Source organism: Bos javanicus, chromosome 18 (assembly GCF_032452875.1).
Source record: "Bos javanicus breed banteng chromosome 18, ARS-OSU_banteng_1.0, whole genome shotgun sequence".
In the NCBI taxonomy this organism is placed as follows: domain Eukaryota; kingdom Metazoa; phylum Chordata; class Mammalia; order Artiodactyla; family Bovidae; genus Bos; species Bos javanicus.
Genome location: NC_083885.1, coordinates 11,052,312 through 11,065,097, shown reverse-complemented (window position 1 = coordinate 11,065,097; position 12,786 = coordinate 11,052,312). Strand labels below are relative to the sequence as shown.

At 56.2% G+C, this 12,786-nt stretch overlaps 1 protein-coding gene across 2 annotated transcripts; it reads right to left on the bottom strand.

Moving 5' to 3' along the window:
* Positions 1–592: 592 nt before the first annotated feature.
* On the bottom strand, positions 593–12,164 carry KLHL36 (kelch like family member 36). 2 transcript variants are annotated; one of them, XM_061386892.1, is made up of 5 exons: positions 12,026–12,164; positions 9,526–9,604; positions 3,807–4,880; positions 2,183–2,340; positions 593–1,305 (listed from the first exon to the last, which is right to left on the bottom strand). In XM_061386892.1, exons 2-5 carry the CDS (start codon positions 9,586–9,588, stop codon positions 750–752), a joined length of 1,851 nt encoding a protein of 616 aa, XP_061242876.1. In that variant the 5' UTR covers positions 9,589–9,604; positions 12,026–12,164; the 3' UTR covers positions 593–749. The 2 variants fall into 2 exon arrangements, with proteins under 2 accessions (XP_061242876.1, XP_061242875.1); XM_061386891.1 differs by lacking the exon at positions 12,026–12,164 and adding an exon at positions 11,602–11,684.
* Between the last annotated feature and the right edge of the window lie 622 nt (positions 12,165–12,786).

Genomic DNA, 12,786 nt, shown 5'->3' with positions numbered 1-12,786 from the left:
CAAAGCACAAATTACAGAATAACGCTTATCAAGAGCCACGTGCCTGTTTTCCTTTCTCCCCTGTTCCCTTTTGGAATTCGGGACGATGACCAACCGGGAGAAATGGCCACCTGAGGAAGAAAGCCCAGTGGGGAAACGTCCCTGGTGAGAAGTCCCACACCTCACCTGACTGCCTGGGCTGCTGGTGACCCTCGGTCACTCTCCAGGAGCCTCTGTGCCCTGCCTGTAAAAAACCACCTCACCAGTGATTCCCAAGCGTGGCTGACACTCAGTCATGCCGAGGACAGTAGTTTTCAGCCCCCCTCAGCCCCCTTCAGAATCGCTAATTCTGAGGTGGGGCCCAGGAACCTGGTGTTTGAAAAGCTCAGCCAGGTCTGGGGAGGCGGGGACTACGGGGCCTGCACTGTCGCACCGGAGCCCTTCATTCCACTACAGAAACTTCTGCGTCACTCTTGCCCTGGCTGCTCTCAGTGGGATGGTCGGGGGGTGGGGGGGCACCCACAGGGGTTGGTGACTTGGGAAGTAGCCCCGCACAGACGCAGTGACCACTCTTGCCTGGGCCCTGGGTTAATTACTCAAGCAAGATGGTATGTCAAATCACATAGAATATTTAATCGGTTACTGTGATACCATAGAAATACCAAGAATCATAAAAGTAAAAATTAAAAAAAAAAAAAAAAAGCTGCTAGGTCGTACATAATGGTGCCAGGGTTCTCCCGGTGGCTGCTGGTCTGTCGGCACACCGGGGGTCACTGGCCGTGGTCCTGGGGCCTCTTGCCTTTGCCCTTCTTCCTCTTGTCCTCCAGCCGCGGCTTCAGGGCGCACACGCAGGCCGACACGCCAGCGATGGCCTTGGGCAGCTCGGTGCCCTCACTCCACTTGTCCTTGTCGCGGTCGTAGACCTGCACGGTCTTGGAGAAGGCCGTGTTCTCCCAGCTGTAGCCGCCCAGGATGTAGATGCGGCCCTCCCACACGGCCACGCCCGACTCGCTGTTGGCGTGCAGCAGGGGCGCCACGCGCGTCCACTGGTTGCACTGCGGGCTGTAGGCCTCCACGCCTAGCACGTCGAAGCGCTCCATGGACTCCAGGCTGTCGTCGCTGCCGCCGATGGAGTAGATACTGTCCCCCAGGCTGCACATGCTGTGCCAGCCGCGCGCAGTGCTCATGGGCCGCCGCTCCTCCCACACGTCCGTCCGGTGGTCGTAGCACAGCAGGTTCTTGCGGTAGGGGCCGATCTGGTAGTCGTGGCCCCCCGAGATGTACACAAAGTCCTTGTAGATGGTGCCCGCGTGGCCATAGGTGAACCTGCGGATGGGCGGACGAACAGAGGGAGAGAGGAAGCTCAGGGCTTGCCTAGGACAAGGTCAAGATTTCATCGGTCGGCTTCCTCAACCACGGTCATCTGGTTCTGGGTGATAAACTACGTGGGTTACAATCCACCCTGCTAGTTATTTTGGGGATCAAGGGACTCAACTCATCACGTGAAGCACGAGGCCCAGGCTGGCACACGGTCATCAGTAGCTACTATCATGACTGTCTACTCATCTTATTCACAGGTGTCCAGGTAGGGCTTCCCTGGTGGCTCAGTGGAGGAGCTGGGATCCACACCCAGACGCTCACCCCACACCCTCTTCTAACTTCCAGGGACCAAGTCCCCTAGACACAAGTCCACAGCAAGCCTGCTTCAGAGGGTGCACCTGCAGGTTCGATCGCAGGGGGCTGGTCAGATAAACAAGTCCCCTCTGCTAAGCCCGTGACGATAAACGCAGTGAATGGACATCTGGAAAGGGTGGGACAGTCATCACGCCCCCTTCACAGACGAAGCAGCAGAGACAGCACAGGGTGGGGACACCTGCTCAAATCAGATGGAGCACAGACGACCCCCACCCCCTGAACTCCTCCTGCCCAAAGCTGAGAGGTTTTCAGTGAATCTCTCACCCCCTGAACCCAGCACCCACTCCCTGAAACTCAGGCAGTGAGGAGACTTGCAAACGGAGCACTCAGGCAGCCCCCAACAGGCGCCCTGACACGCCGCCACTACGCCCTCTGCTCCTCATGCTGCTGTTCACAAGCCAGGAGACTCTGCCTGGAATTGGAGGCCAAGATACCCAGAAAGGCAGGTGGGCTCAACTGCCACCCCGGAGCCTCGGCGTCTGTAGATCTGCCCCCAAACCCCAATCACCTTGGCAGGCCGGCTACATAGGACCAGGAGTCGGTCTTTGGGCTGTAGGTCTCTACCGAGGAGAGTGCTCCGTTCTCATTTCGGCCGCCGACGGCCACCAGCATGTCCTCGATGGAGGCCAGGTAGAAATCCACACGGCGCTGGTTCATGGAGGCCACCTGTGGAGGCGACACGCCTGTACTTCCCCATTCCCAAACCTGGGTCAGCATCAACACCCAGCACTGTGTCCCCAGCATGCTCCATGGAAGACACAGCCCAGGTGAGGCAGAGGCCACCTGAGTCTGGGGAAGGGAGCCAAACTGGAAGAAGAAAGGGGGGCTCTTTGGGTGGGGCCCTCAAGACCTCATGAATCCCTATGAGGGGCATGGAGAATTCACTTCCCCAAACCTGTCTGGCCAAACCTGTCTGGACTAGAATTCTGCAGGACACACGGGTCCCAGCCACTGATGGATTGGTTTCCTGAAATGTAAGTTCACCTTTCCCCTTGCCCCCCACAATCAGGTATTTTAAAAAGTAGTAAATTAGCAACAGGAGACCCGAGCTTCTTTTTTCCTTTTTAAAGACAAGCAGGACATTCGAATGAACACGGTTCCACAGCAGACTATATGGTTAGGCTGCCACTGCTATGAAGGTATGGAGGCCAGCCTTCTAGGCTGGGAGCCTCCTTCTTGTGGCAAGACTTACAGAGTGGTTGGTTTTAGATTTTTGAGAATAAAAGAGAAAAGTCATCTGAGTCCCTTCTGAACCTTGAGCTCAGGAAACCTCCAAGTTAGGTCAGGAGACTGAGGTGAGTATGAAGACTGGGACAGACTCTCGTGAGTGGTGCTGTGGTTCTGGGGAGGAAAGGAGCACAACCCCAACCCCCCAACAATGTGAGCTACAACCACAACCCTGGGAGGTCAACATCCCACCACCCACTTCCAGAGGGAGAAGCTGAGATTTGCAGCGGGCGTGGAGCCAGCCTGAAACTCTCAGCTACAATTTGCCAAGCTGGGCCGTGAACCTGGGTCTGATACCAAGACCCAGCCCCTTCCCAGCATGAGCCACCACACCTTCCAAGGGGCCATGGCTCCTACGAGACATGAGCCTTCGCAGCCTCCCTGAAGCACCTCCAAACCTGTCCCAAAGAGGAGCTTGGCGGAGACTCCGAGACGTGGGGAGGCTGTCAGAAGTATGGGTCAAGTCTCCAGACCAGTGCCATCAGGGATGGTAGCCACTAGCCTCGCACGGCCATTCACACTCACGTTTAAACACGTGACAATGAAATAAAACTGAAAACTCACTTCTTCGGTCCCATGGGCCACACTTCAAGCCCTCAACTGCCACATGTGGCTGGTGGCTACTGCTGGATGGCACAGACACAGAACTGTTCTGTGGGTGCAGAGTTCTATGGGGCAGTGGTGCCCTGGGCGTGGCCCATCCCTGCAGAAGGTGGCCAGTCAGCCCTCAGTGCCCCCAACCAGGCAGGGGGCTGTGATGGGGCTCGTCATCTTATCATCACACCTAGTTCAGAAGCAGGACGGCTGTCCAGGCCTGAGAGAAGGGAGTGAGGGGGCAGTCAAGACTAAGGTTAAGAAGATCGAAAGTCCTCAAGAGTAAAGAAATAATCTGGCTTTAATCTCACCTTGATCCACTGTTTACAGCGGGGGTCATACCTATAAAGGAGATTGGAGGCCGCATCCCCTCCGTTGTCCCGTGAGAAGCTGCCGCCGGCGATGAAGATGAACCCCCCCAGCACGGCGACGCAGTGGTGGCTCCGCCGGGCCGGCAGGGGCGTCTCCTTGACCCACTGCTCACTCTGGGCGTCCAGGTAGCAGGTGTCGTCGCTGAGCTCCAGACACCGCTCGGAGACCTCGCCGCCCACAAAGAGCAGGCACTCCTGGGTGGTGCGGAGGGCCGTGCGCTTGGTCTGCATGACGGGCTGGGCCGCCAGGCTGTTGTGGTAGCGCACGGCCTCCTCGATGAAGCCCTCGCAGTTGGCCTCGCGCGGCAGCAGGGAGCACACGGCGGGCTTGACGCGGTGCAGCAGGTCGTTCTTGGGGATGAGCGGGAAGTGGATGTTCTCCAGCACCTGATAGGCATGGGCCTCGCGCTCGGGCTGCTGCGTCAGCCACTGCAGGGCGGCCTGCAGCAGGTCGTGCTCACACTCCCGCTGCACCTCGCTGCTGCCCAGGTAGGCGCACAGCTTCTGCATGGAGATGTTCTGCAGGAAGGCGGGCGTGAAGGACAGCGTGCCGAAGCGGCTGAGGATGAAGCTGTCGATGAAGGCGTCCAGCCGCTTGAGGCTGTAGATGGAGGCCAGCTCCTGCAGGTACAGGTAGTTGTCCTCGCTCACCTCCTGCTCCAGGTACTCGCAGCAGAAGTCCACCGCAGTCCAGATCTGCAGCAGGTGGGCCGTCTCCAGCACGTAGTCGATGTTGCCGCCGTCCAGCACCAGCTCCCCGCCGTACAGGAAGTCCACCACGGCCTTGAGCCCGATGTAGGAGGCGCCGATCAGCTCCACCTCCTTCTGGAAGGCCTCGCGCATGCCCAGGGTGAACATGGAGTTGAAGTAGTCGCTGCACACGGCCAGCAGGTTGCGGTGGGCCGGCAGGCGCTGCTCATCGGCCACCAGGACCACGTCACAGAAGAGGCCGCGCAGGCGCTGCTCATTCAGCCGCTGCAGCACTGTGCCCGAGTGCTCGGCCCAGCGGTACACCTGCAGCGGCGAGAGCGCCTGTCAGGAGGGGAGGGGGCCTCGGACCCACCTAGCACCACCCGACCAGCGTTTAGCATACAGCAGAATGAGAGAGAACGGGAAACAGAGTGCCAGAGTACCTCGCAGAAGTAAGGGTGTTTCATTGTGTGTGTGTGTGGCTATGTACTCGTATTGGGCTTCCCTGGTGGCTGAGATGGTAATCAATCTGCCTGCAATGCATGAGACCCGGGTTTGATCTCTGGGTCAGGAAGATTCCCCTGGAGGAGGGCATGGCAACCCACTCCAGTATTCTTGCCTGGAGAATCCCATGGGCAGAGGAACCTGGTGGGCTACAGTCCATGGGGTCGCAAAGAGTCAGACACGACTGAGCAACTTTCAGTTCCATTTCTTTACAAATAAAATTTACTCAACCTTTCTTTTTTCCTTTCATTCTCCCCCTCTCTTCCTCCTTTATAAACAGAATTCCCCAAAGTGTTCTTCGTTCCCTCCTTTCCCATCTCTGTTTCCTTCTCAGCAAGTGTGTGTCATGGCAGAGGTTTGCAAACGCTGTCCCGTGGGGAGGGTGAAGTTATGTGGGGTGGAGCCTCTCTGGTGGGACGGGAGCTGGTGGAGCCCCAGCTCTGCAGCCTCTGAGTCTCGAGCAGCCTCTGAGCCTCCGTTCCTGGTCTCACAAGTGAGGCTGAGTCTGTTTATCACCCAGGTTTGTGGGGGTCATGAGACAGAACCTGGCACAGAGCTGGCCCCAGGGGAGCGGCAGCAGAGTCACCTGCTGGGCCCCTCAGTCCCCACGAAGGCGCAGTGCCGACACTTAGGCTACGAGACCATCCAACAAGGTCACGGGACCCAGAGACTAACGTGCCTGGGGAACTTACTCTCAGAAACACGGCTTCAGCAGTCACGGCCAGGGTTAAAAGAAACGTATGTAAACTGCAGCAACACTATACTACACATGGCCCTGTACACGTGACTGCACGCTCTTGTTCGAGCATCATGGGAACCCTCCAAGGGAGTGTCAATTATATTTCCAGATGAGGAAAAGTCAGGCTCAGAAAGACTGCAAAATCTGTCCAAAATCCCACAGTGACTGAGAGGCAGGGCTGGGATTTGAAACTAGATCTGATTTCAGAGCCCAAACCTTTAATCACCATGCTACACAGGAATTAACAAATCAATTGATAGGAATAATTAATAGGAGTTAATTCAATACATTCAGGTTGGTGGACATTGACTGACTGTTGTCTGCCTGCCCTGGGCTTTTAAAGATACAAAGAAGACTCAGACTTTAGATAACAGTTTCTAAATCCTGGACGGAATAATCAGGATATTTCACACTGCTCTATTTACTCCCTATAAAAACAACAAGATGATTCAACATATGAGAAAACGGACCACTCAGAAACATCAGCAGGGAGATTCAAGGGTGATTGGGAAAAAGGGCTAGGCATTAAGTCTGATGTGTGGTGGGGGTGGTGAGGCTGGGCAGGTGCAAGCAGCTGGCTGACTTGCACACAGGTCCCTAGAGGTTACTTCTCAACGTGTGTTCTATGGCTGGGGCTTGGTTTTTCCTTCCCTTCCAAATCTGCTCTCTACCACCTCCAATGCACCAGTAACGGGCCACTTTATTTCCCTGTGGTCCTTCCCGTCCAGCCAGTTCCAACATCCATGGCTCCATCCACACCGAGTCTCAGGCAACATCCTCACATTCTGAGGACACCATGCAGCCAATCCCTACAGCTCCCTTCTCTTTCAAGTCCACAGAGCCAGGCTCTCCTGCCTGACATTACAGGGTGGCTTCTTGGAGGTTCACACATGGATATTTCTGCCTATTCTGGTTATCCAGAGAGCGCTGGGCTGGCCTGGTTTTGGCTTATAATTGAGCAGGAAAGGTCTGGGCTCCAGCACAAGCTGGCCTGGGGCCCCTCTTGGGTGCAGACTGAAGGAAATAAAAAGGCACCACAGGAGCGGGCTATCGAGTGACAGTGAAGGCTAGTGTCCTTGAGAAGCAAGTGAGGGGCCTCAGGTGGGCTCTGAGCCCACCCTGGTCTCCTGGTTGCTTCCAAGCTGGCAGGGGCACTGGAACTATCACTGGTAAATAGGGGTACACAGGCCCCTAGCTGCGGCGTGAAAAGGAAACAGCCCTGAGGAGGGGCAAGGATAGGGAGAGCCCCGGAGGAGAGTTTCCATGGGGCCATCTGCGGCAGGCAGGCAGGGCAGAGACGGCTTCGCTGCTTCTACAGCTGGGCCTCCAGGCTAGGTGGGCTCGTTTAGTTCTGCACCTGGGTCTCCACCACAGCCTGTTTCCACATGTTTAGTGTAGCAGCAGAGACAACAACTAAAAAGAGACAACCGTGACTTCCCGACTTTAAAGGGTCATCAGTAACTGAGTTGCAGCACTTCACATAATTTAGAAACTCTGACCTTCGACTTTCTCCCATGACATTAACCCTGTTCATCCCTTCATTTCTTATTTTAGCACCTTCACCAAAGGCTAGGCAAGGGAAAGAAACACAGGTACTCAGGGTCTAATGCTGGGCAGAAAGGAGCAGGTATGGGGATGTTGTTGTTTAGTTGTGAGGTCGTGTCCGACTCTGCAACCCCGTAGACTGTAGCCCGCCAGGCTCCTCTGTCCATGGGATTTTCCAGGCCAGAATACTAGAATAGGTTGCCATTTCCTCCTCCAGGGGATCTTCCCAACCCAGGGATCAAACCTGTGTCTCCTGAATTGGCAGGTGGACTCTCTACCGCTGAGCCACCAGGGAACCTGAGGTATGGGGCACCTTATACTAAAAAAGAATTCAGGGACTTCCCTGGTGGTCCAGTGGTTAGGACTCCAGTCACTTCCACTGCACAGGGTGCGGGTTCAATCTCTGGTCGGGGGACTAAGGTCCCACAAGCCACGTGGCACAGCCAAAATAAATAAACGTTAAAGAATAAAAAATTCAGCATCAAATTGGATCGACATATTTTAGAGTAGATAAATGAGCAGCGGCAGCCACAGAATGGAAGGCTCCATTGATCTGAGACAGGCAAGGTGTACCACCACAAGCGGTAACTGGGGTGACCCTCCGAAGCAGGCCAACGAGAGCAAGGAGCAGGCACACACAGCCACCCCCGACTCCATTCATACAAGTTCAAGGGCAGGTGAAACTGCTGAAAGCTGGGAGAGTGGCTCTCCCTACTGCAGGGACCCGGAGGGGTCTGGTGATATTCTTTTTAACTTATCCAGGTTTTGGCCACACGGGTGTGATGAATGTCTAGAAATTCAAGGGCACGTTATGATTTGGGCGCTTGCTAAGTATGAAATGTTAGGAACATAAATACAACAAACCAAGGGATAAAGAAGCCTATTCCTGAAAGCTTCAATTCAAAGAGAAACAGGCTCAGAATCTGGCTTGAAGGGACAAAGGTTTCTAGCGCTGTCGAACTTAGAAAGCTACGCTGTCTCGGCAGCCAAGCTCCGAAACAAAGCCCCTTTGAGGCAGCAGTGAGACCTTTCTGGGTTTTCACAGCAGATAAAGCCAGGCTTGGCAAGGGCCTTCTCAGTCGGCTCAAATGGAAACAGGAGAGTTCTCAGGGGGATCAGCCTCCCCTGAAAATTACACCCCATTTTTCTTTTTCACACATCTGTTGAACCTCATTCCTCTTTTTGTCCTCTTCTATAAGTTGCTCGCAGCTCCCTTTATCTAAAATGGTATTTCTTCATCTTTCTTCATTTGTCTGCTTTTAAGATATTTTTTCCCTAACAGCTTGCTATGTCATTTAAACACACAATATACAGTCTATATATTTGGGCATGTATTATATTTACTTTGAAAGAGTAAAATTCTTTCCACACCCCCAAGCTCACCCCTTATGAGCAATGTCAGCCCCATGGAGAATGCATGATATAGTCCAACCATGACATTTAATTGTCAAAACAGGAGACTTTTAAAGAAAAGGACGCTATTGATATTTATAAAGAGACAGGTATAAATGGGGACTGTCCCACAAATTGGTCCCCTGAACCTCATCTACAGCGGCTGTGGGGACAAGGGCCACTCCAAGTCACCTGAGGAGTCTGCTAAAGGTTACAGAATACCAGGTCCTGCTCCCAGACTTTAATTTAGCAGGTCTGGGGTGGGGCTGGGTACATGTACTTCCAATGAAACACCTGCCTCCTCCCCCCTTCCCAAGACATGTCTGATGCAGTCAGTGTGACACAGGTAGGTAGCAGCGCCCTGGGGGCCCACCCTCACTCACTCCTAGGGTCCCAGAAGGTCACGATCAGGAAAGGCTCTGGCCCTTCACATCAGGTATGCCAAGTGCTGCCCCCACTATAAGGCTGGGGGCTGGCTTCTTGACAGACATCTTTGGAGCCTCAGGTGGAAACAGGAATCCCATGGCATCCACCCTGTCCTGTACACCTCTCAGGGTCGAAGTGCAGGATAAAGGAGTCCAGTTGTGTTTCTAACATCCACCACTCCCTTCAACCCCCGCTCTCTCTGATTTTATGATTTTTCCACTCCTTGCCTGTGCCGCCTCTAGTCACCGTTAAGGAGATTAACACCAATGCCAAGAATAGAAAATCAGCCTGTACAATGAGAATGAGCTTGTTAGAAAACCCTCACGCTTCTTGGGCAATCGGCACAGTGACCCGTTCACAGACCTTTGAGGACTCGCTGATCTTGTACGGCCGAGACACTCGCGTCTGCCGGCTTCCCTCCATCATAAACGAGATCGCAGCCCTACGACAAGAACGGGGTTTCTGAGCATATAGTAATAACTCAAGGTCATTCACAAATCGCAGGCTCTGCTGGCAGGTGTCAGTGACAGCAAGAGCGAAGGGAGGGAAGAGAGAGAGAACACTGTACTTCCAAGCACTCTGTCACGCTGAGTGCTAAAAACATTCGGGTGTTCAAATCAGACAGAACATGTAGTAAGCGTTCCCTTCTCACCTAAAGTCCCACCACGTCTTGTCTCTCAGCTCACCTACAAACACCTACCTTTGGATGTTTGATCAGAAGGCCGTCTTTGCAATAGATCAAGACCACAGTATCAACAGTTGTCATTTCAGAACCCAGACTATGACCCTGAGACCAAGTTAAGGGACTGACACCTGCCATCATAGTAACCTTCCACCCGGCTTGACCAAGCTGACGTCACTTAACCCATTTCACAGATGACGATGTTGAGCTCAAGGTCACACAAAGCTAGTGAATGGCTGGCAATCAAAGCTGAATCTGTTCAGCTTCAAAACTGGACAGACATGGGCACTTGAATGGGGCCTAGGCTGAGTCTCACCCTTGTAAAATTCTGTGACGTTCAGGATACGGTTCAGTGACGACTACCACGTATAAAATATGCTCTGGACACAGGCACTGTCGTGTTTTCTTTGTCTCACTGATTTAAGCCCCACAACATCACCAGGAGGCCAGCACTATTATTACCCTCAGTTTACAGAGGAGGAAGCTGTCGCAGCGAGGGGAAGGAACTTGCTCAGCTTCACACTCAGGAAGCAGCAGCAGAGTCAGGATTCCAAGGTAAGGAGGCTTGCATGCTCTCAAGCCCTAGGCTACTCCACCTGGCCATTAAACAAATACCCACAGGCAGGAAACCTCTGTGAGAGAATGGGAGAGGGGATGTTCCTGCCTGGAACATCCAAGATCAACTTGAACAAGCAATTTAACCTTTCTACACACCTCATGGTGGAGTCTATGGCAAAGGCTGGTGTACCCACACCATGACAGGCTTCTTCCAGTTTTTGAAATGTCAAGCAACTCACTAAGAGCACAGAGCCAGCTCCGGGGGACCTCGGAAGATGGGCGCACAGGGAGGAAGGATTAAGCCAGCAACATGGGCACAAGTCATATACTGGGACAGAGGGTTTACAGAGGGATCTATCCCCTGCTATCCGAGTTGAGAAGAGTCAGCTTTTGCTAATAAGTAACAGTGCAATAAGGAGTCCAGCGCTCTGTTAAGATAATCACGGAAAACAAGAGGGGGCTCCAGTGATGTGGGGGAATGGGTTGGGGAAGCGATCCTGGTGCAGTCTACCCTGCCAGTTTCCTGGGGGAAAGGAAGGGATAAGTAGATTTCTCTCGGCAAATTAGCAACTTTGTGACAAAGACCAGCTGTAGCCCTCCCCCCAATCCTTTCTGACTGCCCCTAGGATGCTGGGGGCTCAGAGACGGAAAGGAAGGACACCAGCAGCCATCCTACTCTTCATCCCTGACTTCCTTGTTTCACCTTCACCCTCCGAGACAGGTGTCACCGCCGCTCCTGATGCCCAGGCTCAGGCGGCCGTGGGGCCCGCCCAAGGTCACCCGCAGCACACCGTCTCCACCACCCGAGGCAGCCAGCCAGGTCTCAGGTCTGCCTTCAGTGCTAAAAGCTTTGTTTTCTAGGCCAACGTTTCTAGAGAGAGTTTTCCCCGTGAGGAGGCTCCCTTTTGTCTGCGGGCAAGCGGTTCGGGGGCCCAGCTGCTCCAGGAGTGTGGGTGTCAGCTGCCTCCTGTGCTTTCTGCAAGCAGGTGAGGGGTCAAGGCCATCCGCAGGGACGGTGGCGATACCCAGTGAGGCGCTGAGAGGTCTTTTACTAAACACGGAACAGAGGCCACGTCCGGGCGGCCGGCAGGGTCCCCAGGGAGCCCGGGTTTCAGGCCTGAAACCTGCCGGACCGCGGCGCTCGGGAGGTGGGGAAAACCGCGTCGTGGAGGTGGACCCGGACGCCCGCCCGCACTCACCGGTCCCGGCTCTCGGCGGACACCGCCGTGGCTTCCTCGGACACGGCACCGCTAGGCGGAACAGCCGGCACAACAGCCGCCCGGGCGGGCTCGCGCCGGCCGCGAGGCTGGGGAGGGCGCAGAGCGGGGAGGGCGCCGGCGGCGGGACGCGGGGACGCTCGCCCACCTGGGCCGCGCGCCGCCGCGCAGGCCGTACCTGTCCCACCTGTGGGGGCGGCGGCCCCCTCCCCAGCCCCGAGCCTCGGGGCCCGCCCCTAGCCCTGCGGTCCTCACCGGCGCTCCGCCGAGCACAAAGGGCTCCCGCGGGCGGAACCGCGGCGCCGGCGACCCTCCCGAAGCAGGCCCGCCCCCTGCCCCGGCCCCCGGAAGGCGCGCGGGCTCCTGCCCCGGCCAGCGCAGGAGCAGGGCGCGCGCGGAGGCCCACCTGGGAGGGCACGCTACTGGCGCGGCGCGGGGACCCCCGGCGGCGGGGCCGAGCGGGCGGGGCGGCGGGGCCGGAGCGCCGGAGCCCGCGGGCCGGCCGGGAGCGCGGCCATGGCTCCGCCAGGAAGTGCGAAGCCGAGGGCGGAGGCGCGCGCAGCCAATGGCGGCGGCCGGGAGCGGGTGGGCGCAGGCGGCGCGGGGGCGGAGCCTGCGCGGGGCGGGGCCTGCGCTGGGGCGGGGTCTGTGCGGGGTCCGGGCCTGCGTGGGGTCCTCGCCCACCCCTCGGCCCGCACACCCCCTCGACCCGGGGCCTCACTGGCGGCCCCGGCGGGCCACTCAAGAGTCAAGCATCGCGACCGCCTCCTGGGTGTCGACCGCCGTCCCAGGCGCAGGGACACGGCGTGGACCAGACAGGCGAGGTCGCGGGCCTGGGGGACCTGAGTGCTGGGAGGGGGCATCGCGGGGGCACCTTCGCACCTTCAACTTCTTCCAACCTTAGTTCGGCCGGCCGCATTGCGTTCACTTACAGCGAGGCCTTCGCTGGCCCCCTGTGTTAAAGTCACCATTCCTCTCTTCACTACCAAACAGCTCTGTGCTTGCTGCTGCTGCTGCTAAGTCGCTTCAGTCATGTCCGACTCTGTGCGACCCCATAGACAGCCCACCAGGCTCCCCCGTCCCTGGGATTCTCCAGGCAAGAACACTGGAGTGGGTTGCCATTTCCTTCTCCAGTGCATGAAAGTGAAAAGGGAAAGTGAAGTCGCA